Genomic DNA, 27,328 nt, shown 5'->3' on the forward strand with positions numbered 1-27,328 from the left:
TTAAAACTATCGCATCGCTTACTCGCAACTCGCTTAAACGCAACGCAACGCTCAACGCACGAAACGAAAGTCGGAAAACTAACCCGCACGCGCCGTCCGATCGAATGACCATTCGATCGAATGGACATCTGACCGGATGACCATACGATCGGATGGCCATCCGATCGAACAGCCGTTCGACCCATTCACTCTACACCGCCTTTCACCCCTTCACATATAAATACCCCTCCTGTCAACATCAACTGTTCATTGATGTGACATCTCCGTTCGACCCACGCACTCTCAAGCTCTTTTCTCTTGATTCCTCTCGATTCTTGTAAGTTTCTTCCTAAATCTTGTACTTCCATCTTCATTACACACTTTCTCATCATCTTCTCCAACAAATCTCACGTTTTCACCGTGAAATCACCTGATTGGGACTGTTCTAGGGTGACATCACCATGGGTTCTCATGAGTACTAAAGTGTGACCTCGTCTCATCAAGAACGGTTCGGATCTAAAGGATTTCCACATGCTTTTACACTGATTTCGCCTAAATCTAAACATTTTCAAACTGTTTCAAACTTTTCTTCAACATCTTTCACTTTTTACTAAAAACCGTTAGAATCTGGACTCGTTCAGGCTCTCTACTCATTCTCTAGTGGAGAATCGGTCTGAGAATAGATTTCTACCGGATAGACGACCGATTCACGGGTTGAACATGAAACTCCGTCAAGAACAGTTAAGACTGGTCGAACGGGGTGATTCCCGTCTGATCGACGATTTGGACTTGATGTGATTTCCGTTGTTTAACACGCCGTCATGTCGTCTCCGTCAAACCGCAAACTTTTCAACTTAACTGATCTTACAAGTTCTCAAACAAACTGGTTGCTCGATCGAATAGCCATCCGATCGGACGACCATCCAATCGAATGACTATTCTACCAGGTGACCACCCTTTTAAGATTAACACTTGAAGTTTTGTAAAATTTCAAAGAATATCAGTTTCAACTGAATAGCCATCCAATCGAACGACCATCCGTCCGGATGACCATCCGATCGAGTGACTTTATTCATACTACAACGAAAACTTCAAAAGTTCAACATTTTTACAACACACTCCTCGGTCGAATGAACATCCGACCGAACGGTCATCCGTTCGCTCATCTCACCAACACGTTGTTTTTCGCACTGTTCAACGCTTATACTGTCATACTGTGATCAGGCTAATCTCTCAAGCGCTCTCTTCAATCCAAGACTGTGTTTAATTACTAAACACGATCTGTGAGTATACTCGATCCGTCTTTGCTTTACGCACTTTTGGGTGTACATACGTTACTTATATCAAATCACATCGACACACAACGCAACCACTTTTATACGCTAACCGCTCTCGCATGTTATACGTGTTATTCGATGAACGCTTGTATGTTATGTTTACACAGTGATTGTTGCCTGCCACCTTAGCAACGATAGTACTATAGTTTGGACTCAGCACCTGTCGTGGACAGGGGTTGTTAAGGGTTTTACTTCACATGGTCACAGTGGTGATAATGTGTTGCGCATTCTACAACTCGCAGTCATGTCTGTGCATATTTCATTGTCAATAGCCTACTTACTTCACATTTCTACGTGTTACATGCTGGTTATGCGTAAACCGTTTTCGCTATACTATACGTTATTAAACTTGTGTACTCACCTTTACACTATGTGTATTGACTTTATTTTAACGTATGTGACAGGTGTTTAGGATGCTATGCTGTGTTTGCTTGGTGAACGAAGTAGGTGGTCTAGAAACGTCATTCAATAAAATTTGAGTTGTCGGAACAATTAATTGTCTTTGAGAACAATGTTTGTAATAACTATTTATACTTTATATGTTTATGGTATGGGACATGAACGTTAAATATATTGTCACTAATAGTGTTATGGATTCTCTTGGACAATCTGTTTCGCTCAATGCCGTGCCCCGATGATTCCGCCATCGGTTGGGGTGTGACATATAACACGGTCGCATTAACCTCCAATGTTTAAGTTATCAAGCATAACGGATTAAAATGGGTTATTTGGATTTTGGACTCATTCGTCATTGATCCCATACCCGACCAAGCGGAAAATAATTTTACCGTATCCCAAGCCCGTATAAGGAAAATAGATTAAGAGTATTTACCTGGGCTTATCTTTACAATACAAAGATATATTAAGCACAACCGTTAAATCAAAACAACTAACACAGGTGCAATTTACTGCAGGCTCCTAGTCTGGAATGGACGGAACTGTGATCCGTTAGAATGTTAACGGGTCTTATTCAAGTCATATGAATTGGACCGGTTAACTTATAATAAAATCGGTACGGTTCGCTAGATTAAGCATAGACCGGATAGAATGTGGTTTGCACCCTCACGAGTACTATGACTAGTATAATAAGGGTCAAACAATCTTACATTTTGATTAGAACTGATTTGGAATAGTTTTGACCCGATTTGACTAACTTATATAAACTAAGTTATACAAGTCAACCGTACGTGCATAGGCGGCATCGAGTGATCAGATGGGCCTATATTAAGTCCAATATGTCGAAAAATGTTTAATATAATGTTAAATCAGTTTCAAACTCAGATTACATGTTCATTATGTTTCAAAACCGTTCTATGCGTAAAAAGGGAATTTTAGTCATTATTTAGGCATATTATGTGGACTTGCATAAAAACGGACAAACGATATGATCAAATGGTATAACCTCAGAGGGTTATTCCATACAATAATATGATCATAATACAACTTTAAATCAGTAGCTAAACTAACTTAAACGGGTCAGAATCGAAAGTCAAAGCAGTAGTCAAACTGTTTGACTTTCGGTTACGAACCGAGCTTTAAGCAGGAAATGACGGGTTGGACATGATCTAACATGTCTTAATATGTTATACAAACTGGTATAATGTCAAAAATTGATGCTTAGATACTTATAAGTTCATTTTACATTTATTACGAAAAACTGTGTTTTGACTTTTTATTTATTCACACTTTGACCCGTCATTTAACCAACTTAACGTGATCTTCAGGAGGTGCCCTCATAGGGGATTAACGCCTGCATTATTACGATCATGTAGCCATGTTCAATTCGAACATTGGCTTGACCGAAATGGTCAAAGCAAAAGTCAATTTGCTTGACTTTCGGCTAATATCTAGCCTAATAATGAAAAATGACTAAGTTAGAACACTTACAAGTGTTCAAGGGAGAGGCTAAACTCCAGAGAGGAGGCATCTATAGATCAGAAGCACTCCAAAAAGATTAGAGAATGAAAATGAGAGGTGTAAGTCTTGAATGACTAAAGAACACCTCTATTTATAGTTGCACAAGGATTATGAGATGATGCCAAGTGTTCTCATGGTTCCCTGATGTTGGACTAGTGTCCACTGAAGTGGAAGAAACAGAATCATGGTGGCAATTCGCGAGCTACGTGGCAAGAGCAGCAGGTTGCTGCTGGCAGCTGCATTCTACCAGCTGCACCCCTTACAGACTGTAAGGGGTGGTGACTTACGGTCCGTAAGGACGTCAGCGCGTCCACAAAATTTAAAATAATTATAATTATAAATTTCTTACGGTCCGTAAGGCATATGCCTTGTGGTCCGTAAGGGATCATCGGAGATTAAAATAATTATAAATGCCTTACGATCGGTAAGGCATATGCCTTGCGGTCTGATGTGCGTGAAGTGTGTTATATTTTAGATATATATTTTAAGCCCTTTTTACACTTTTTAGCCAAGTTTTAAATTTATAAAACACGATATTTACTAACACTAAACACACATATGGGCAAGTGCACCCATCGTGGACATAGTATAGTGTTGGTAAGATACCGAGGTCGTCCAAGGACACAAGAGCTTTTAGTACCGGTTTATCCTCAACGTCTAATCAAATCAAAATGTTAGAAAAAGATTTTTAAACTAAGAAAAATAAAACTAACTAAATGCTGAAAAAATAAAATAAAAATAAAAACAGATAGACAAGATGAATCACTTGGATCCGACTCGTGTGTTAGTATAACCTTTGATTATTTTCGCACTTTTGCACTTATTTAAGAGATTATCTTAGTTATTGTAGTAGGCCCCTCTTTTGAAGGCGACGTTACCCTCAACCCAGTAGTTTGAGTCAGCAAGGATACAATCCTAAAGGGTCGGATTATTGGAAGATAATGAATTAAGTTATTAATGCAAATTATGGTAGGCCCCTCTTTTGGAGGTGATGTTACCCTCGACTAAGTAGTCTGAGTCAGCAGGGATACAGTCCTAAATAGCCGGGTTATAGTATTAATAGTAGTTAACTTATGAGGGGGTCAAAGAGTTTGGATCCCCGCCATCCAATACCTTTGAGTATTGAAGGAGATCCTACTAAATTTGACCCAGGTCCCTTGCAGGACCTCTAAACGCTGAACAATGGCAAGACCCTTACCAAACCGTTCCCTCAACCCCCGACCAGGTAGCCAACATACCTCCATATAGACCGTGGAGATATGAATGGTGAAAATCTTTTATTTTATATAGACAGTAAAATAATGCCAAGACACCACGGACAAACGATAAGGAAGAATCACCTTCAACATAAGCAACTAGTTATTAAAGTCATTAATACAAAACCAAATAAAAAGTGCAAACGATTAAAAATAAAAAGTATTATACTAAACACTTGTCTTCACCAAGTGATGTAAGAGACTTAGGCAAACATGGCCTTGATTGTCAAGAACTCTTACGATCAATCTTGGATCCCGAGACGACTCACACACTCTATGATGGACAATGGATGATGGTGGTGGATGATGGTGTTGTGATGGTGGTGGGTGGTGGATGATGTGTGAGATTGGTGGTATGCCAAGGGATGAGTTGCAATGAAGCCAAGCACTCCTATTTATAGGCTGAACAGATGCCTGGGCACGGCCCCGTGCCTGTCTGAAACTATCTCTCCTCATTAATTGTAATTCACAATTACAATTAATGCGCCTGTAGTACTTTGGGCACGCCCCCGTATTCACTGGGCACGGCCCCGTGGTCAGCAATAGAAGCTTCTACAGGTTTGTCTTTTCTGCTGCTTCTTGGGCACGGCCCCGTGCTCGCTGAGCACGGGGCGTGTTCAGTCTTCTGCCTTCTCTGTTTTGCTTGGGAGGATGCTGTCGAGGGGTCGGGCAATCCACTTTTGTTCCTTTTCTTGTATTTATGTTAGATTTAGCTGCATTTTCTCTTCGTTTGTTAATTTGAGCTCATTTAATCCTGAAAATACAAAAGGAAGACAAAAACATACTTTTTCCAACATTAGTACTTAAAAAGGGTTAGTTTTATGCCTCATTTGATGTAATTTATATGTTGCATTTTACACACATCGCGGTCCGTAAGGGACCTTTAGAAGCCAAAATTTGGCATTTTGTCATAAATGACCCTCCACATCCAAACTTCCACATTTGTACGTATACAGTCCCTCTCGTCCAAATAATTTGGCATATTTGAGAGTTGATTAGACATGTATTGTCATATTATTTGCTTATGAATTTTCGAGGTGTTACATCCTCATCCTCTTAAAAGAAATCTCGTCCTCGAGATTTATTCAAATAGATATGGAAACTTTTGTCTCATGTTTGCTTCAATCTCCCATGTATATTCTGGGCCACGACAGGAATCCCATTTGACTTTCACGATGGGGATTCGTTTCTTACGAAGCTTTTTAACCTGACAATCCTCGATCGAAATCGCTTTCTCAATGAACCTCGGGTTTTCATCAATTTGCACATCATGGTGCGACATTGCTAGCGACGCATCAGCTAGACATTTCTTTAATTTGAGATGTGGAACACATCATGGATTCCACTGAGTTCCTTAAGAAGCCTATAAGCTACGGAACCGACACATTCTGTTATCTCGAATGGTCCAATATATCTCGGGCTCAACTTGCTCTTCTTTCCAAATCTCATGACATTAATACCGTAATTCACCCTATTTATCTCCTTCATAGAAAAAACTAATAATTTATAGAAGGGTCGTATTATTGAGACGTCTTAGAAAATTAAATCGACACCTTCAATACGCATCGTATAGGTCCATGGAGCATTGGATGGAGATGCCTCAGCCCTTCTTGCCCATAGGTTTTGTGTGATTGTTCACATATTAGACATTAGAGGTTGTTCGACCGTATTCCTCTTCTATTATCCAGAGCGCGGACATGTCCCCTATAAGGTTGTTTCATTGGTATATGTTAATAGTGGTCATTTCATCCACGTCAAACTTGAAAGGGACTTTCCAATGCTATCACCGAACTATCTCTGGGTAAGACACGTGGGCGAAGAAGCAGCACTTTAAAGAAAAAATCATTTGTATAATCTATCCATTTGTTTTATTGACAACAGAGTGTATTGCATTAATTCATTTTTATATTTAAAGAAAAATTTATTTGTATAATTTATTCCATTTGTTTATTGACAACACAGTGTACTGCATAATGTATTCCATTTGTTTATTGACAAGACAATGCATTATATTGATTAATTTGTAATCTTAAAGAAAAATAATTTATTTGTAAAATATGCTGCAATACGTCAAAATACAAAAATACGTAAAAATATGCTAAAATACGCTAAAATATGTTACATATGCTAAAATACGCTAAAATACGCTAAAATACGTTAAAATACATCAAAATACGTAAAAAACGTCAAAATATGCTAAAATACGTTAAAATACGCCAAAATACGCTAAAACATGTTAAAATACGCTAAAAGCTGTTAAAATACGCTAAAATACGTCAAAATACGCTAAAATACGTCAAAATATGCTAAAATGCGTTAAACGCTAACATATGCCAAAATACGTTATAATACGTTAAAATACGCCGAAATATGTTAAAAATACGTTAAAATAAGCTAAAATATGTCAAAATTACGCTCAAATATGTCAAAATACTCTAAAATACGCTACAGTACGCTAAAATGCATCAAAATACGCAAAAATACGTGATTTTTTTATTTTAACTGTTTAGATTGGTTTGCTTGGTTACGTACAATGTATAATATCACACGTCGTGAATACATCAACATAAAAAAAAGTAATACAAAATACAACTATGATACGACACGATACGGTACAAGGATGATACGATATCATAAGACATGTCATAAATGAAGAGTTACGTACGTATATCTATTTGGAACATTTTTATCATCAAAGATGTGGTTTGTGGTTCCAAAGGCAGAAGCTTGTCATACGGATCGCCACGATACGCTATAATAAAATACTTAACGATAAAAAAATAATAAAGATGTGATACGATACGCTATAATACGATATTAAGTTAAAAATGTGATATGATACACCACGATACGCTATAATACGATACTTAATGATATAAAAATATTAAAACTCATTAAAACAAAAATAACCAATAATAAACACCAATCACAAACCCACCATACGCTATAATACGATATTTGACAGCTTTAGCGTCGGATAAATTTAATGGCCTAATGCTAAACAAGAAATTTGACTTTCTTCAACAAAATTAAAACCTAAAACACCTTAAATCATGATCTTCGCGTTCTGTCAATGTTTTGGCCACTTATTCAAACTCTACTGAAAAGAATGATGATTGGAGCTGTAGAATGAGATCCTCCACTATTGGGTTATCATCTTTCAACCCCATTTTCCCTAAATTTTAGATGATTAGGTGCTTGAAATGGAAGTTGAAAATGACTTTTTGTTTGTTGTAGAAAAACCCTGAATTTGAAAAGATTGATGAAATAAAAAACTGTATTGAATATTGTGAATCAAGACAGCGAAGTATGATACTTTGATCAAAGTCAAAGTACATGAGGATGAAGTCGACAATGATTTGTTTGAGCTCGGGGTTGCGGCTGATAGTGAAGATGAATCTGAACAAGAAAAACCGTGCGTTGACCTCGAGTCAACGTTCGTTAAGCAACAAGCTTGATTTGTCGTATTGTTTGCTCACATCACTATATCACGAAACTTGTTACGGATGCATCCTTGATCTGTGGTCTTCTTCACTTGAATATTGCAGGGAACCCGCTCATGCAAGAGGTTGTATGTAACACCCCGTGTTTCGAAAGTCAAAGTCAAAGTCAAGATTGAAGTCAAAGGAAGAAAGGATCGCTAATTGCGATCTGTCACTCCTTGCTCAATTACTGTTTCGACTTCTTTGACTATCGCTAGTCTATTTTGTGTTTTTACATTAGTTGTATTATGTGGAGTAATTAGTTAAAATCGAAGTAATCAAATTGTTTATCGCTGCGAACCGCATTACGGCTGTGAATAATAGGAAGTAACAATGCGATAAAGTTAATTAAACGCAAATCAAACTAATCTAATCGTCATCGCACTCACAAACTCGAATATACGCATTTTGGGTTACTGTTATACGTGTGTGTGTGTGCCTTATGTGTTACCTGTGCATGTTTAATTTACGTTATGTGTGTGATAATCAATCGAATCGCAATTGAAACTCAATCGCAATCGAACTCAATCGAAATCGAATCATGATAATTAGTGGAGAAAGGATAGTGCTCGATTCGCGTCAATCGCAATCGAAATCGAAATATCAAAAATCGTCGCGCCGAACACTCGAATCAGGCAACTGATCGATCAGGCTACCAGCCGATCGACCAGCAGGCCAATCGGACTGCTGACCGATCGGACAGGCTGTCCGATCGAGCTGCCTGGCCGATCGGCCAGCCATTTCCTCTTTTGGCATCCTATAAATACCCCTTGTCACTCTCCAACTTACTACTTTTGGCAAGTGACGTCCGACCAGCTCGTGCCCCTCACCTTTTCTCAGATTTTTCTCGATTCCGGTAAGATCTCGTCCTAAATCTTGTACTTTCTTTATCTACACGCACTCCTACACCTTTCTATATTTTAAATCTTAACTTTTAACCGTGAAATCATCAAGATTCAGGGTATTCTAGGATGGCGTCATCATGGGTTCTTGAAGAACTTCATGTTTTGGCCTCAATCCACCAAGAATAACTTGGATCTAACCGATTTCCACATAAACAAACAAAGATCTTTCACATATCTAAACATATTCGCGGTGAAAGGGATTGAAAGATGGTTTTCCAACTTTCTTTCAACTCTTTTACACTCAATGCCTTCAAAACCGGTAGAAACGAAGCTTGTGCCGACTTACTAATCATTCCGGTGGTTACGTGGCCCAAGATCCGGATTCTATCCACGAGGTTCACCGATTTCGGGTTAAACGTTAAACACCGTCCCGAACCGTTCACCAACCGGATTTGGGTGATTCCTGTCCGATCAGGAGAATCAAGTAATGACGAGGTTTCTGTTGTTTGACTCGTTGTCAAAATACTTCGATAAAATGTCAAACAATCAAAACAACCAAGTGTTAGACGAACAGGCCGACCAAAACAAGGCACTGTCCGATCAGACTGTTGTCCGAATGGACAGCCGGCCGAACGGACAGAAAGCCGAACAACTGGCCAGCCGATCGGCTAGCACATGGGTCCCACACTTAATCAACCTATTTGAAGTTTGAGTATTGAACGAACTGTTGTCCGATCGGACTGCCATCCGACTGGATTACGAGATACTTGACCTTGAATACTTAATTGATTTTTCAATATGTTCGATGCATGGAAATGCCACTCGATCGAACTATTGTCCGATTGAGTGACCTCTTGCTGAGGACATGTTCTTCACTGAAGTACCAGCCGATCGGGTTGCCGACCGATCGAACGACCGTCCGATCGACCTGAAAGGTAAGGATACTTCAAGGTTTTCAAATACTACCGTCCGATCGACCAGTTGTCCGATCCACCGACACCTGTTTCCGTTTTACGCGTTGCTTATCGTTATACTATCGAACTGTTCAGGCTAACCTTACTCTCAAGCGCTCCCTTCAATCCATCAACCGCTGTGAGTATACTCAATCCCTTTTTGCTTTATGCACTTTTGGGTGTTACATACGTTACTTATACTAAAACACATTGAACACACTACGCAATACTTTTAAACGCTAACCGTTACCGCATGTTATACATGACTTAATGAATGCTTGTTTGTTATGTTTACACATGGAATGCTGTCTACCTGCCTTAACGACGATAGTGCTATAGTTTGGACTCAGCACCCGCTCATGCGGGGGTTGTTAAGGACAATTATTTGCATGGATTACAGTGGTGATCATGTATTATGAACTGCCTCGGGCAGTCAACCCGCAGTCATTGGTATTGTAGGATCGATCTCCGACCTAAACGAGTCGTTCGGAAGAGCTCAACTCCGTTTCAGAGGCGGAAACAAAGAAACAGATGCGTACACAGCTAGATTCACACTTTAATCCTCTTGTATATTGATTTTACAATGTTTACATTCACAAGGAAAACCGGCAATACCTCGGTATCAATTCTGAAAAACTGTTACAAATAAAATCAACAATGACCTATATATACTAGCTAGGAACCGCTCCAAATGACATGCCATAAAGGCGGTTCCACTATGTTCATAAAAGCGGTTCCATCATGTTGACCTTATGCGCGATTCCACTGCTTCCGAATAGGCGGTTCCACATGAATGAATAAATGATCCACACATGCAAGCCTTAAATGCGATCCTTGTCATCTTGAACTCTTCATTTAATTGGACCTTATAAATGCAACATCTCATTTGACCTCATGTTGGTCCAATCAACACAAACATGGAAAATATGAACCTTTGACTTCATATATCCCTTTTTGTCGTTTGCTGTTGATGATTATAATAGAATTTTGATGATGCCACATGATGTCATCATTAAGCATGATGACATCATGCTTGACCAGATCCGCATCGCAACCCGAACTCGACATTAGACGTAGTCGACAGATGACTGCACCAACAGGTATCGATAGATCCGTGTCGATAATTAACATGCTTCGTTTTCCTCTGTGTACGTGCTGGTTATGCATAAACTATTTCGAACTCTATATGCTATTATCAAACTTGTATACTCGCCTTTACACTATGTGTATTGACTTTTATTTTAACGTATGTGACAGGTATTTAAGGTGCTTATCTGCTAGGGAAGCGAGGCTAGAATAAAGCTCTAGAGTCCAACAAATGGTTGTCTGTAGTAATTGAATCAAGGGCCTCTAGAAGCAGATAAACAATTGCTATATTTAAATCTGAGTTGTCGGAATAGAACCATTTGCCTAGATTTTGTCTGTAATAATTTGATTACTGTTTGAGACATGGTATGGGACATGTTATTTTAAATTGAATAGTAATGGTAATTGTTATGGAAACTTCTGGACAATCTGTTTCGCTCAGTGTCGCGCCCCGATGATTCCCCCATCGGTTGGGGTGTGACAGATTGGTATCAGAGCTATAACTATAGGGAATTAGGCAAGACTCGACCTAGTCCGGGTCGATGTCTTAGAGACCTAGACTATAGTTAGGACCCAATAGACTGACTCGTGCATGTCCATTAGGAATTTTATATGAGCCTATTGCTAATCTTCGCCACTCTCGCCTCTATTACACTATCACTGCACTCGAATTTTCAATAATGAAGAAGCGATTTAGTCGAGATTAGGTGTGAAAACCGCAAACTCTCGACTAAAATCTGCCTAATCGACCCGCATTTTTACTCATCAACGGGGAGAATTATACCAAATCAGGAGTGAAATCCATGTTTTGATGAATAATCTCCTCTATTTTATTAAAATCAAAGGGAAGTTGTCAAAGCCAGGGGGTGAAACCCTAACCTTGACGGCTTGTCTATGGTTTTACAAAACTCTCACCAAAGTCTCGACGGACTCCAACGACCTGAACTCACAGTAGGACAAGAGGGATGTGCGCCGGATTCCCAAGAATCGAGGCAGAGGCCCTATCCTGAAAGTCAAAATGTGTACGACAGATCCTTGAGAATAGTCGAATCGCTTTGGGTAGTCAGTGTCTAATAGCCAAAGACAATCTATTTCTCGATTTTTATGTGTTTCGATTCTGAGCTCGCAACAGCTGACTCTGATGATTCGTTGATTTTGTGTGTTTTATGTGTATTTACCTGTTTACGTGTTTAAATTTTTGGAAGACTTATTCGATTTCTTTGCTCTCACTACGATCGACACACACAACCCGCATTACTCTTCTATCTCAAAACGTTAACAAATCGTTACTGCCATAAGGAAACGCCGTACGCTATGATGCCCGCTATACTATACGCTTATGCTATACTAATCGCTACGCTAAACGTGATCGCTATATTCGAACGCTCACAGGCTTTGAATGACAGGTTTCTGTATTCTTACTGCCTCTATGACTAAGTGCGTATGTGCTTCTGTGCCCTACGTGCTTACGTGCTTATGTGCTACCGTGTTTATATGAATCTATGATTTCGTGCTTATGTGATTATGTAACTATGCGACTATGTTTCTGAGCTTTAGTAAGTACTAGACGTGTGAGGTGAGATTCGACTATGACGTGTCTGAGACCTATGACAATGTCTATTGCAGACAATGTCAACTGGACCGTCATCAGGATCCCGTCGCCCATCACTTTCTCGCCAAGAAAAGAGAGACAAACGTCTTGTTGCTATCATCGCCAAACAAGTAGCAAAAGCTGTGAGTGATGTCTACGAGAACGTCAGCAAATCATCCGAGGAGTCGAGAACCGAAGCTCCCAAAGCTGCCCCCAAAACTACTTTCATTTTCAAGCAGTTCAAAGCTTGTGGGCCAAAGGAATTCACTGGCGAGGAAGGCCCTACAGCGTTGTTCCAATGGTTTGATTCCATTGAGGTTACTCTACGACAGAGCGGTTGCCCCGACGATCTTCGCACTCTCAACGCTACTGGCGTCTTTCAGTCCCGCGCACTAGACTGGTGGACGACCGAGAGAAACAAGCGAGGAAACGATGCAGCCTACGGTCTATCGTGGGACGAACTCAAGGAGATCATGCTGGAAGAATTCTGCCCTCCTCATGAATGCCAGAAGTTGGAAGATGAATTTTGGCACATAAAGCAGAAGGATGGTGAAAACGCTGCTTTAACTGCTCGATTCAAGCAGCTCAGTATCATCTGCCCTGATCAGGTGAAGACTTCTGACATGGCATTCAAGAAGTATATCCGAGCCCTGCTTAACGAATAAAAAATAATAAAGATTTTAAAACTAACTAAAACAAAAATAACCAATAATAAACAAAAATTACAAACCCAAAACACCAAAAACCAAACACAACACACCAAAAAATCAAACCTAAAAAATTCAGGGCCTTAATATGCATCGTATAGGTCTATACGATGCGTATTAGACCAGCCGCCAGACAACCTCTACACATGCCAGTCTGCCATGTCTTTTACTTTATTCAATACGGATCGTATAGGCCTATACGATCTGTATTGAATTGTGAATAGAAAAATCCCTTTATAGAAAGAGTTTTAACAATGCCTTAGTTTTAAATGATTAATAAAAATTTAGGTATGAAGCATCCAAGCAACTTTTTCTTGTAAAGTTAACAATTTTATAACTACTTTACGTGTTTGATAGCGCATAGGGATAACTATACAACGTATGAATGTGTCGTTTTTTATACTTTTAACATTTAATAATTTTTTATCAAACGTTTAAATAAATTATCTGTTTTTCATTAATCCATCAAATAGATTATTTAAATTAGTTTATTAAATTAAATTCTTATTTATTTATTTTAACGCTGAAAATGAAATTTAATAAGAAATTAGCCACGAGTTAGAAAAGATACATGAAAGTACCGTAACATTCACAAAGACATGCCTACAAATTGAAATTGCATCAAATCGACCGCTCTAGTGAGTAGGATTTAGATCAATTATTCATGAAAAAATGATTGTGCTTTTATCTCCCCTTATCATTTATATATATAGGGTGAGGTTCTAGAGTGAGCACTAGTGTATTTACGAATCGAGTTAATAAATCATGACCATTGATTTACACACGTATATGCAGAGCCGTCTCCGAAAATTCTTAAAAAAATTTAGGCCTTGGGCGACAAAAAAAAAATTGGGCCTAAAATTGAGGTTAAGGAGAAATGAGTTAAAAAATATAATCTTGATGGTAGAGACAAGACTTGAACTTGAGACATTTACATTATCTTGAAATAGTTTTTCCACTCCACCACCAATATTCTTTTGCATAATGAGTGGATGCATATATTAAATATATAATTTAGCATATATTTAAAAGCTTATAGAAACCTTTCGGGCCCTTTGAAAATTTAGGCCTCGAGCGACGGCACGGGTTGTCCGGCCCAAGAGCCAGCCCTGCGTATATGGCTAGGATTTCATCATCAAATCGTAAAATACACTAGTGTAGTTCATCATCAAATCTTGGTCATTCATTTACCTACGTGTATGGCTAGGATTAGTTCGCTCAGTTTGTAAATACAATAGTGTTTACTCTTGAACATAATCTTTGGATGAGTTATGAATAGTAGCCAACTCCATTTAGGCTTTGAAATGTGACAAATTTTTTTAGTTTCCATTTTACCTCTTATAATTAAAATTGTATACGTCTTTAACATATCTAATTTCTATGTTATTTGGTTTGTCTCTAACAACTTGTGTCCGTTAACTTGTTTAAAAATAACTAAATAGTAAATACATAGATGCGTAAATATTCTCTCAGCGTTTCTGTATAAAGTTTGTTGAAAAATGGGGTGCATTTAAAGTATAGTAATTTTTTATCATTAATTATAACGAGTACTAGTACTGATAACGAACTGAATCAATACCGGTATCAGTACTAACTATTTCGACTTTAATTTTTCTCCACATGTGAATACTAATACACAAATAATCATGGCCAAGACTTTTTTCAGAGGGTTAATACTAATATATAAGTAATCAAAATCACCAATATGGTATTATAACCAAATTGGTTAAGGGGTTTCCATTAAATGATTTTCTACCAAGGATGTTAAAAAAATAATCAAAAGTGTTAAAAAATTTTAAGAATTAAATGACCGGATAGTCCCTGTAGTTTAGCCTTTTTTCACCTTTAGTTCCTAACTTTTTCAATTTCATTCCCGGATAGTCACTGGCGCGGATGGAGATTAGTTTTTCCAGTTAAGTGAGTGTGAAATGACGTAAATACACTTACTATTAAAAAATAACATTTAAATCAATAAAAGAGTTAATATATAATTTAAGTGGGGCCATCTTTTATATTTAAAACCTAAAACATCTCTGAACCTTCTTCTCCATAACCATCATATCCACCCTCCGCCGCCTCCAGCCACCGCCTCCACCCCCACACAGGAACATGCAAATCCGCACCCCGTCGCGGTTTTCTTCCTACGCACGTAAACTAATAACAAAATTATTGGATCCGAATCCTGATTGTCGAATCACAATAGATAAAATCATCGAATCTCCATGGTTTACAAAGCAAGCTCCGAAAAAAATCGCGTTGTAAATATGAAATGTAAGGAATCCGAAACGCTAAATGCGTTTCATGAAATAACGTTACCGGAATGTTTCGGTCTATCGTCGTTGTTTGAAGATAAAAAACGAGAAGAGAAGAAGGAGATTCGTTTTACGACGGTGAAATCAACGGAGATGCTGATGGCAAAGCTGGAAGCGATGGCGATGAAGTTTAGTGTGAAGAAAAGTGGAGATGAAAGGAGTTTGAGGATGCAGGGAGATGAGATTGGGAGGAAGGGGAGGTTGGGGATTTCGATACACAAGCTCAACACACTTCTTGTAGTCAAGATCAGCTTTCTTCTGCAATCAATCGTCTCACTAACGATAACCAATCTTACGGAACTTCATCTATACTGAAATTACGGCTTTTGATAATCCTTCACTGTATATGTCAATTGCGTGTTTGAATTTAGGTTAACTTATCAATTTGTTGATTTGAATGTGTTGTAGATGCTTTCACGGTTGAATAGTTGAATCCACAGATCTATTGTGTACTGTACTGATTAATTGTTTAGGTGTTTGATGGTGGGTAGTTGTAGGTGGAGGTAGACAGGTGATGGTGGGTAGTTGTAGACAGTGGTTGTTGCAGGTGGTGGTCGGAAGAACGGTGATGATAGTGGTGATGTTGGTTGTTGTGATGGGGGTGATTGGGGATGAGAGAGAAGAGAGAGGAAGAAACATGGTTCCGGTGCAAAGAAAACAAGAGAGAAAAAGGGGGTGGGGTAGGTGTAAGATGGGTCCCATTTTCTTTTAATTAGACATGTAAAAGATATTTATGTCATTTCACACCCTCTTAACTTAGAAAATGAACTGATGCTAGGCTTACAGACTATTCAGGAACAAAATTGCAAAAGTTGGGGACTATAACTGTAATTTTAAAAAGTTAAAAACTAAAGGTGAAAAAATGACAAATCACATGGATTATCCGATCATTTTTCTTAATTTTTAATGATAAATGATAAATTACAAACCGTCCTTCCCCCACCACGAAGTTTGGTTACATCAAATACCCACGAGTTTCATAGATTTGTTTAATCTTCTTCAAACCCATCCATCATTATCCTCCTCCTTTGATATATATTCCACTTTTCTATATCTATAATGGTCCCATTCACCCATCTTCATCATCTTCGTCAACTTTAGAACACACAAACAAACCCTAATTTCCCCTTCCTTTCACCCAATCATCTACTCTCAATGCTGGTTTACCACCACTAATTCAATCATGTCGTCATCATCCACCACCAACCACCACAACGCCGCCGGTCAACCACCACCACCTGGTCTCAAAACTCACTTTAAAACTCCAGAAGGAGGTTATAAACTTAAGTGCGAGAAATCTCATCCGCCCGGTTTTCTTCATTATGCTCACGGAAAATCCACTACTCAGGTGATTACTTATTCTATTTCTAGGGTTTCCATTAGCCTAAGTTACGATTGTTGATGCTGATTTTGTTTTGGTTAAGTTAGTGGTTTAGATTAGATGAATTTTGATTGCTTTTTTAGTTTTTAGAATACCTAATTTCATCATACATTGCTTTTAGGGCACACATAATAGACTACAGAGTATTGCTAACTGATTTTTTTTTTGTAATTTAATACATGATATTAAATTATTAATGATCCGGATCGATTAGAACGGAAACATGAAAACAGGAGATTGTTATTAATTATAAACCAAAACACACGAATGTTATGATAACTTATAACCTTAACGCAAAGTTGTCATAGGCGCAAGCCGGACTCAAGGTGCAAAGGGTGAGCTTTGGGCCTTGTGTGAGGCGCTTAAAAAGAGTGGGCCTTTTTAGGCAAGGCGTATAGTATAAAATACAAGTTTCATGGGGTTTAGACATGTTTTAGGTTTCTTTAGGGCTAGTTTAGCTTGTTTTAGGTTGATTCCAGGCTTGTTTAGGGTTGGTATAATTGTTTTAGACCTGTCCAAATGATTTTTGGCCGGAATTTTGTCGGAATTTGGCCTGAAAAATGCGCCTGAGGGCCTGAAAGCATAGTTGTTAATTGCGAATAGCGACAGATAGCGATAAGGTACCTATATGCTACATAGCGAATAGCGATAAATAGCAGGCAACTATTTTATAAATAGCGATACCCTCGAATTAAAAAAAATGTTATATGTATATTATATCAAAATACCCTTGTATATATGCTATTTTACATGTATATTTAACAAAAACCTATAAATCTAGCTATTTTATAGCTATATTTAATTGCTATTTATATTAAAAAAAAATAAAGTGTCACTATTCTCACTATCCATCGCTACAACCCTAATAGTGACCCTAGACCTATCGCTACGTAGCGCGCTATAGCGATCGCTATTGACAACTATGCCTGGAAGTGGGGCTTTTGAAGCGAAGTGAGAAGGTTGCGCGGGGCCTGAATGGTGGGCCTAGGCGCGCGCATGGTTAATTGTCTATATATATTATATACTAACCAAACATTTTGAGAAACAAGAAACGTACACCACTCAAATAGGAAAACTAAATAAAGACTCAATCTTTGTTGATAATTGAAACACAAATTCACAGGTATAGATATGGAGAATTGAAAGAAACAAGATTGAATTTCAACATAAGCCATAAGGATAGAAAGTGATGATTAAAATTGAAACATATGAACCCTCCCTATATATACTATTATACACACCTAACCGACACCTCTAAACCATCACATCCCTTGTGAATCGTAGTGCCTCTTCTGAATCACGATGTCTTCATTGCTTGGCGCCCTTTCTGGAACGACGTGACCCTTGTGATACATCACATCTGATCTTCTTTGCTTAGGTTATAAGGTTTCAATCTTGATACAACCAATCTTTTGACTTAATTATAAATACATGACTCCTAAACATACTTTCTAATAATGACAATAAGACCCCTAAGTTTAGTTTAACTATCACTAATCTTGACCCAAAACTCTAAAAATATGATTCCATATAAAAAAGTACTTAAAATAATAAACCCATCTTAAAAGACACTTATACTCCTGACGATTCGGTTACGTGAACAATACGATCAAGTCCAACTAATATCTATAAGAGTTATGTATTTGGATCGGAAAGAATGAGGTTTTACATTTGCAGCATATAAACTTCATGATTTACTTAAAAGAACGATAATACTTATTTATCTAATGTGGGCATCAGGTGACTCTGGCTCATCTTAAGGATAAACCTACACCATCCGAGCCATCATCATCATCTTCATCATCAAGTTTAGGGGTCGGTAGTGGGGTGAGGTCAGCAGCTGCAAAGTTTTTAGGTGGAAATAGTAGTAAAACACTTGGTTTTGTTGGCGGGAATGGCGGAAGCAAGTCTTTAAGCGGGACAACTAAACTCGGATTATCAAGTACTTCACATTCTAATAGTTATACAGGCAATTCAAACTTTGATGCGAAGGGCACTTACTTGGTGTTCAATGTCGGTGATGCGATTTTCATCAGTGATTTGAGTACACAAGATAAGGTACTTTATTGTTATTTTGGTTGCAACTTGCAGTGTGCCCCCCACCGCTGTTTTATATATTTTAGTGTTTGGATGTGCTTCTGCTGCTTGAAATTGTAATAATATGATATTCAGATTTTTGAGTATTTGGAAAAGAGCAATGTTTTGTGAAACAGGTGTAACCGCCTCTTAAATTTAGATTAAACTTAAGGGTGAATGGGCTTTCGGTTCAGATGATTATTGTAAGCAGGAAATGTTTATCCCAACACTGAAAACTTAGAGTAAAATGCCATTTTCGTCCCTGAGGTTTGGCCAGTTTTTGCGACTTTTGTCCAAAGGCTCGTTTTTTCGCATCTGGATCCAAAAGGTTTAAAATCTTGCCATTTTCATCCGCCTCGTTAACTCCATCCATTTTTCTCCGTTAAGTCAGGGGTATTTCCGTTTTTTTGTTAACTTAAAGGGCAATTCAGTCTTTTTCAGGGGTATTCGGTTTTTTTTTACATAAAGTGAAAAAGACCGAATTGCTCTTTAAGTTAACAAACAAGACGAAAATACCTCTGACTTAATGGAGAAAAATAGATGGGGTTAACAGGTTGGATGAAAATGGCAAGATTTCAAACCTTTTGGATTTAGATGCGGAAAAACAAACCTTTGGACAAAAGTCGCAAAACTGGCCAAATCTCAGGGACGAAAATGGCATTTTACTTGAAAACTTATTATCAACATTTCAGATAATCAGTTTCAAAGTGCAAAGTCCAAACACACAATTAAACCTGAATGTGAGAGCTTTATAACATTTTATGCAGGATCCTATAAAATCTATACACTTTAGTACTTCAAATCCCATTTCACATGCTTTTGATCCAGATGCCAGAGACGGACATGATTTGCTCATCGGGTTGAACGGTGGTGATGGTATATATTCTTCTTTGTTAATTTTTACTTCATACGCTTCTTAAAATACGTGTTAATTTGTATATACATTTTGGAATTTGTAGTTTATTCAGCCTCATTAAGACTACAATTACAAGATGCTGGAAAAAAACTTGTTGGAGCTCAACATTATAACAAAGATGGCTGTGTAAATAATAGGCATGCACAAAGCTTAATTTTATCTTTCTTTTTAGAGTAAAATGCCATTTTCGTCCCTGAGGTTTGGCCAGTTTTGCGACTTTCATCCAAAGGTTTGTTTTTCCGCATTCGGATCCAAAAGTTTTGAAATCTTGCCATTTTCATCCGTCTCCTGAACTCCGTCCATTTTTCTCCGTTAAGGCAGGGGTATTTTCGTCTTTTTTGTTAACTTAAGACGAAAATACCTGGCTTAACGGAGAAAAATGGATGGAGTTAATGAGCTGGATGAAAAAGGCAAGATTTCAAACCTGTTGGATCCAGATGCGGAAAAACAAACCTTTGGACGAAAGTCGCAAAACTGGCCAAACCTCAGGGATGAAAATGGCTTTACTCTTCTTTTTTACTTATTCTCAGTGTATTAATGTTTAGGAATATATATATTTCTTACGTTTTGCAGTCGGTGTACTAGTATAGCATGGGTCCCTAATGGTGATGGCACTTTTGTGGTTGCACATGCGGATGGAAATATGTACGTTTATGAAAAGGCAAGTATTTAATAAAATGATAAATTTTTACATTTGTTATTTATACACGTTTAATTATATCCATTGTTTTAGAGCAAAGACGGTTCAAGTGATCCTGCGTTCTCTGTTATCAAGGATCCAACTCAATTTTCTGTTTCACATGCACGTCATAGTAAGGTACTGATTAATACGTATATATACACAACCTGGGGCACGCTCAGTATGTAATTCATAGTTAATTTTGTAAGTATATAAAGTTGTAATTTTTTTCGTGCAGAATCCAATTGCTCGATGGCATATATGCCAAGGTTCGATAAACAACATAGCATTTTCAAGTGATGGGGCGTATTTGGCAACTGTTGGAAGGGATGGTATATAACATCTTTAGTTTGTTGTAATATTTTAACTGATTTTTATGATTTCTTTTGTTTTTACCATTTTTTATTTTGTTGCAGGTTATCTTCGAGTCTTTGACTTCAAAACCGAACAACTTGTATGTGGAGGGAAAAGCTATTACGGTGCATTATTATGTTGCTCTTGGAGGTTAATATCTTCAGAAAGAATAAACATTACTTTATTTATCTTTTGTTTTTACGTTTTGATTTTATATAAATCCATGACAGTATGGATGGAAAATACATATTGACGGGAGGTGAAGATGATCTAGTTCAGATTTGGAGTATGGAAGAACGTAAGATCGTTGCATGGGGTGAAGGGCATAGCTCATGGGTAAGTGTTCGATAGTTAACTTCTTTCGGGTCGGTTTTCACTTTTCAGGTTGTTATTTTTTCATCCTCGGGTTTCAGGTTAGTGGAGTTGCATTTGATTCATATTGGTCAGCTCCCAATAATGACGACACCGGTGAACACGTCGTGTATCGGTTTGGTTCGGTTGGTCAGGTATGTTAAAGTTGTTAATGCAATAACTGAATTCTTTATGGAAAGATCAGTTGAGACGTTAAACAGTTCAACAAACACGTCATGTACAGGACACGCAATTGCTGTTATGGGATTTGGAAAGGGACGAGATAGTGGTGCCATTGCGTCGAGCCCCAGGTGGTTCACCAACGTTCAGTAGCGGGAGCCAGTCGGCTCATTGGGACAACAATAGTTGCCCGGTTGGCGGTTTGCAACCTGCACCAAGCATGCGAGATGTCCCGATGATCTCTCCATTGGTGGTTCATCGTGTTGAAACCGAACCTCTTTCGGGTTTGATATTCACTCCTGAATCTGTACTTACTGTGTGTAGAGAAGGGCGTATTAAGGTGTGGACAAGACCGACCTTGTCTGAAACTGAACAGGCTGTTTGAGATTCAGTTGAGACCGGGGTGAAGTGCGGTTTTTGGGTGGAAAGAACAGGTGTTTTGTGCAGGTAATAGATTAATTAACAGGAGGTTATACTTGTGCCATTGGCAATGGAGGGATTAAGAAAACAATGAAGAGTGGAGATTTTTACCTTGCAAGTATGAGGGATGTTAACTAGCCTTAATAATTCAAGTATTCTCTTTTTTTTTTTTTTTTTTTTTTTTTTTTTTTTGTTTCGAATTCGTTACTAATCTAATACTCACTTTGCACATTAGAAATCATTTGACTTTTAACCAAGTAGTGTAATCAAATTGAAATCGAGTAGTTTTTTAAAGCTCGAGCTTTACTGGTTATTAAGTTTGTCAACATCCCACCCTACCCCACAAATAGCTTGGCTATGAATGAGAATTTACTACTAGGTATAGTGGTTGTTTAGACTTGTGAGCCTAGTAAAGCTCGATATGTAAAGTTTCTCCTAGTAAATTGAGTTTTTAACGAGTCGATCTCTAGTAACTTACGATGGTTTGATCGTCAAATGCGTTAACATTCTATAGAGATCATTACAACTCTTTTATCTATTAATGTCAAAAGAACAATGTTGAAGCTAAGCTAAAAGATGAATCAAAGATAACTTGATACATTATAAAAAAAAAATCACTTCTATTACAATTGACATGTTTAGCCATCCAAGTCAGCATCTTTGTTTAACTTAAAACTGTCCACTGAACATAGGATAAATGTGAACATCAATCAACAACATTTCAAACCATACACTCTAAAATCATGGTGCCATAAGCACCAAACACAATCACATTAATATAGCCCGATTCGGGTTTAACTAAAAGCCACCGAATCTGGCCAATCATCACACTTATATTATTCCAAACCCACGACGTCAGTGGGTGCCCCGATTCGTTTTGGTGTGTGTTCAAACACCAGAAGCCATACGAACAACAACGTTGCTGTCGCAACCTCATTATTCGGCTCGGTTGTTGACCTTGATTTCCAAAAGCCTCTCAACCGTCTGCCGACATATCGGGCATCGGTTCGTTTGAAACCTCAAGACTTTCGCACACCCGCTGCACATACACTGAAACCAAACCCAAATAATCGTTAATCAAAATGTAAACATATTAACAAAGACTTATTTTTTTTTTTCATACCATGTGTCGACAAGGTAGAACTGTGGTGTCACGAGGTTCCGATAAACAAATAACACATTCTTTACTCCCGTCGAAATCATTGCCACTATCAACCGAATTCCCGATGCCATAAATCTCCTGCAACTCGTATCTAATCCCGTTCACCCACAAGATTTGTTTCACTACTTTAACCTTAAACTCACCTTTGACTTTCTCAAACACCGCATCTGTTATTTGGGAATTAGTGACACTCGGATATTGTTTCCCGTCTTCTGGTGAAGAACTTGGAATTGCTTCTGCTTTCACGGCTAGTGGGTATACACTCGTGTCATTCCCTTTTGATAGCTCCGATTCGTCATACGCTGAGAGATCGATTCCCGTTCCTGGTGTTTGTCGAAACCTCTGGCCCAAACCTTGTTGGAAGTTTAGGGTTATTGGCGGAATCGAGTCTTCTTTAACGGAAGTTAGGTTACAGTTATCTCCTTCTTTTGCAAAGAAATAGAGGGTTATGCTGCATGGAGAGCAAAGTATGCTCATTAGAGTGTGTTTGGATTTGCATTTTGAAGCTAATTATTCATAGATAGCGCGCTTCCACAACTTTCAATATCCGGATAAACAAAATCCGGACCACGGGTAAAAAATGCTTAAAAGCGCGTTATTGTGGAGGCTCTAACAATTGTTTTCCAACCCGCACTTCAAAAACCTGCCATCAATTTCATCGGGTTGGATCGTCTAACTCAGTAAATCCCACCAATAGCACAGCCAAGGTAGGGTCTGAGGAGGGTAAGATGTAGACAGCCTTACCTCTACCCCGAAGGATAGAGAGGCTGCTTCCAGTGAGACCCCCGGCTCGATTATAGCTTTGCATCAAGCCTTGGACATAAGGCACATAACACTTAGCAATCGCGAAAAAGACCGATTGGTGCATGCACCCCCTTGTCTTTCGGCTATCAACGCCAGTACATGATGCATGATTAACCATCCGTCGCTTTTAACGTTATTTTCATGAAATTAGTAAAATAACGTTAAAATCAGTGCAATTTCACTTTTGTCCCCTAAGCGACTACACATATATACATTATATTGTCAAAAGATTGTAAATTTGTTCAATGGGTATGAATGAATACTATTCATGCATATCTAATACTAAAGATTTTACCTGCAAGCATAGAACCACCCTTCATAAAGAACAAAGATACAATTTTTTCAATCAAAGAAGCTAAACCCAATACACCAAATCAACTCCCACACTAAAAGAGCCCACATGAAGCAACTTTAAAAGAAACTTTGACTAAAAAAGTCAAAAAGATTGTACCTGCAAGCAACAGTGGCATCAAAAGTGAAAGAAACAATGAACTTTCCAGGGTTTTCTTCATCAGCTTCAATCTTTAAAGTCTCTTTTTTAAGGTTAACATCATTCCTAATAGTGACAGCCTTTTGATGATCAACATAAGGTGTAGGCAAGTGCATAACCGGAGCACAAGGGTACCTCCCACCACCCACCCACGTGGCAGCTTCCACGGCAACACGGTGGTGGTCATGTGGTGGTTGCAACGGCACCGCCGGAAGTGGTGGTGGTGGGTAGTATGCTCCGGTTGGATACTGGTAATATGGTGGTGGGTTAGGGTTAGGGTATTGGGTAGGGTATGGTGTGGCGGCTGCGAATACATACCGGTTGGTTATGTCCGGCTGCGGCGGCGGCGGTGGTGGCGGTAGTGGTTGGTGGGTGTGGTGGTTGCTCCGCCGGCCCCGGTGGCGCCGCCGGCCGTTGGAATTGTTGCTTCCAACATTACCCATTTGATCAAGAAAATTTAAAAAAAAAAATCAGACCCAAGTGGCTAAATCACAACAAGATTGTGAAAAGCAGCAAACTTTAGGATAATTTCGTGAAATTAAAGATTTAAAGATCAAGAAAACCCAATTTTGGCAGTTTATTTTGAATTCAAGAAATTCAAGAAATTCAAGAAAATCAAGAAAATAAAGAAAAACAGACCCAAGTGGCTAAATCACTACAAGATTGTGAAAAGCAACAAACTTTGGGCAAATTTTGTGAAATGAAATGGTTAAAGATCAAGAAAACACAATTTTGGCGCAATAAATGGGTATTTGAATTGTTCAGATAATGAAGAAACCTGTCATTATAAACAAGATTTAAAATATGATCAAATGGGAATAATTTAGGATTTTTTTGAGAGTGTGTGTGTTTTTAAGGTGTTTGTGTGTGTGAAAGAGCGTCTGTGGGAGATGAATAATATGATGATTGGTCGCGTAAAGAAGCCACCTCCACTGGCAAAAGAAACAACCAACCAAACCCATGATTTGATTAAGATTGTTTTTTAATCATTTATCTTGGTTTTTTTTATTGTTATCTTATCAAGCTTTATTGCTAAATTCAGTGACTTTGGGCCACACCACTTAATCTTTACATGAAAATGAGAATTTAAATATTATTTTGTGTTGCAAGTGTACAAAAAGCCTGAATTATGAAGGCTCTTAACTTGAACAAAAAGACATGAAGTAGGAGGACATGGGGCTAAAAGAAAGGCATAAAGTATGAACTGACACTAGAAGCTCAAGCCGGACAAAGAATAGTAACTCCAAAAATATCATATCAAAAATATATTAGCGGTAAATTTGTGTCGTGTTTTGATTCATATGACTGACATAATTTCTGAATTTATGTTACGTTTGAGTTTGACTCACATAAACAAGACCCGATAACTTCCCACACAATTATATTAAACGTGTTTTATTATTATTATTTTTTTTAATTTTAAAATGATCAACCAAAGTTATTGGCTTTGTGATTAATCCAACTGTCTGCTCATTTGATTGAATACCCTTTTCACCTAAAGTGAGCACTCAAGCTTGATCCATAGATTCCTTTATAGATTTGGTTGGAAATTTGAGTAAGCTTAAGATATTGTCTTTCATCTAAACCATGTAATCCCACTAGTGCCACCAGATATAAAGTTGTTCATGGTAGGTTAACCAATTGCTAATAAATTTTTATTTGACTATTGATAGAGCTAAAAGTCTAATAAAAAGTATAGAGTTTTTATTTTTTAGGTACTCATCCATATCAAAGATATTCATGTCAAAATCATAAAAAGTATGACTTATTTTTAGTTGGAACTGTAACATCAAAATAAATATGTATGAGCCATTGGGCTTCAGATCAACATGCCTAGAATCACGAGATCCAGTCTCCATAAATACATCTGAAGTGTCAAGCTTCGGGTCAACACATCCAGAATCAAGAATTCTGGATGGAGTCTTGAGTTGTGGATGTCTACACCACCTCAACCTGAAGAAAAAAAAAGATGTTCCACGATCCACAACCAACAAACAGCCATCAATGATAATGTGGACACCATTTACCAATGGTCAACATTGTGGACCACCAGAATTACGAGTAGAAGAAAGAAGACCGCTATACTATAGTACGGATTTACAGTTCTAGGATGACATATCACGTAAACAGAAGAGTCCAAATATAGATTTATATAATACCACGTGATGGCTAAAAAAGGTTGGATTTACACTTTTATATTAATTTATCTGTTTTTATATTAACTAGAATTAACCCTAGCCGCATTGCGGCGAGGTTCAAGAATAACAATGACAATTTTACAACACATGAAATACCAAGAACATAACGCAGTTCAATAATGATTGGTAATACAAAAGTTTAAGGATATTAAGACACACAACCGTACCATTTTTTTTTTCTACAGTATTATACTATCTCTTTTTTTTGAACGGCTAATTTCTTTAATTCCCCGTCATCTGTGGGACTTGAACCCAAGACCTTCCCCTTCCCAACCTAGGTGTTTTAAAGGCTTTGCCTTTGCCAATGGACCACCACCCCATTGGTAGTATTATACTATCCCTAATGTATGTGTGTGACACGTACGACTTCTTCATCTTGGATCATCCTTTGGTGCTCCGATTGGTCTAGCCGGTTGGTCTCGTTTTGGACCTAGCCTTCCTCCTCCTCCTCCTTCTTCTTCCAACCACCATTGTGGGCTGTATTTTGTTCAGCCTTATGGTTCCACGAACCTATTTTGTCTTCAGCTTTTTCGTTACTCTTTTAGTCCCAAGAACCTGAATCCGAATCAGTTGTGGAATCATTTTAGCTTGATTCTCCTCCCCATCAAGGCCCATCCCCTTTGACCACCTTTTGACCCCACAACCTGATCACGACTCCTCGTCTTCACTTTGACTTTTATTTTCAAGCCGTATGGCGCACGTCCTTTGAACACCGTAAGAGTCCAATTAGCCGAAACTAGTATATAGTTTCGGCTAATTCTAGTTTCGGCTAATTCTAGTTTCGGCTAATTGGACTCTTACGGTGTTCAAAGGACGTGCGCCATACGGCTTTCGTTTGCACTATTTGCAACT

At 38.2% G+C, this 27,328-nt stretch overlaps 2 protein-coding genes across 2 annotated transcripts; one reads left to right on the forward strand and one right to left on the reverse strand.

The window, feature by feature from the left end:
• Window positions 1-16,432: 16,432 nt before the first annotated feature.
• LOC110898306 (dystrophia myotonica WD repeat-containing protein) lies at window positions 16,433-22,063 on the forward strand. The gene is made up of 11 exons (XM_022145065.2): window positions 16,433-16,813; window positions 18,587-18,904; window positions 19,690-19,798; window positions 19,882-19,975; window positions 20,412-20,499; window positions 20,572-20,655; window positions 20,756-20,849; window positions 20,934-21,021; window positions 21,102-21,207; window positions 21,285-21,377; window positions 21,467-22,063. Exons 1-11 carry the CDS (start codon window positions 16,649-16,651, stop codon window positions 21,785-21,787), a joined length of 1,560 nt encoding a protein of 519 aa, XP_022000757.1. The 5' UTR covers window positions 16,433-16,648; the 3' UTR covers window positions 21,788-22,063.
• A 336-nt stretch (window positions 22,064-22,399) lies between these two features.
• LOC110898307 (probable E3 ubiquitin-protein ligase LOG2) lies at window positions 22,400-25,221 on the reverse strand. Its single transcript, XM_022145066.2, has 3 exons — window positions 24,240-25,221; window positions 22,946-23,435; window positions 22,400-22,872 (listed from the first exon to the last, which is right to left on the reverse strand). Exons 1-3 carry the CDS (start codon window positions 24,719-24,721, stop codon window positions 22,759-22,761), a joined length of 1,086 nt encoding a protein of 361 aa, XP_022000758.1. The 5' UTR covers window positions 24,722-25,221; the 3' UTR covers window positions 22,400-22,758.
• Between the last annotated feature and the right edge of the window lie 2,107 nt (window positions 25,222-27,328).

Source organism: Helianthus annuus, chromosome 13, assembly GCF_002127325.2.
Source record: "Helianthus annuus cultivar XRQ/B chromosome 13, HanXRQr2.0-SUNRISE, whole genome shotgun sequence".
Classification (NCBI taxonomy): domain Eukaryota; kingdom Viridiplantae; phylum Streptophyta; class Magnoliopsida; order Asterales; family Asteraceae; genus Helianthus; species Helianthus annuus.

Bases quoted from the DNA above. Each gene is read 5' to 3' on its own strand.
- LOC110898306 (XM_022145065.2), top strand. From the start codon at position 16,649: ATGTCGTCATCATCCACCACCAACCACCACAACGCCGCCGGTCAACCA. The intron at 18,905-19,689 runs GTACTTTATTGT...CATTTTATGCAG, and splicing joins ATTTGAGTACACAAGATAAG to GATCCTATAAAATCTATACA. The intron at 21,378-21,466 runs GTATGTTAAAGT...CGTCATGTACAG, and splicing joins GGTTTGGTTCGGTTGGTCAG to GACACGCAATTGCTGTTATG.
- LOC110898307 (XM_022145066.2), bottom strand. From the start codon at position 24,721: ATGGGTAATGTTGGAAGCAACAATTCCAACGGCCGGCGGCGCCACCGG. The intron at 23,436-24,239 runs GTACAATCTTTT...CTCTCCATGCAG, and splicing joins GATGCCACTGTTGCTTGCAG to CATAACCCTCTATTTCTTTG. The intron at 22,873-22,945 runs GTATGAAAAAAA...GTTTGGTTTCAG, and splicing joins TTCTACCTTGTCGACACATG to TGTATGTGCAGCGGGTGTGC.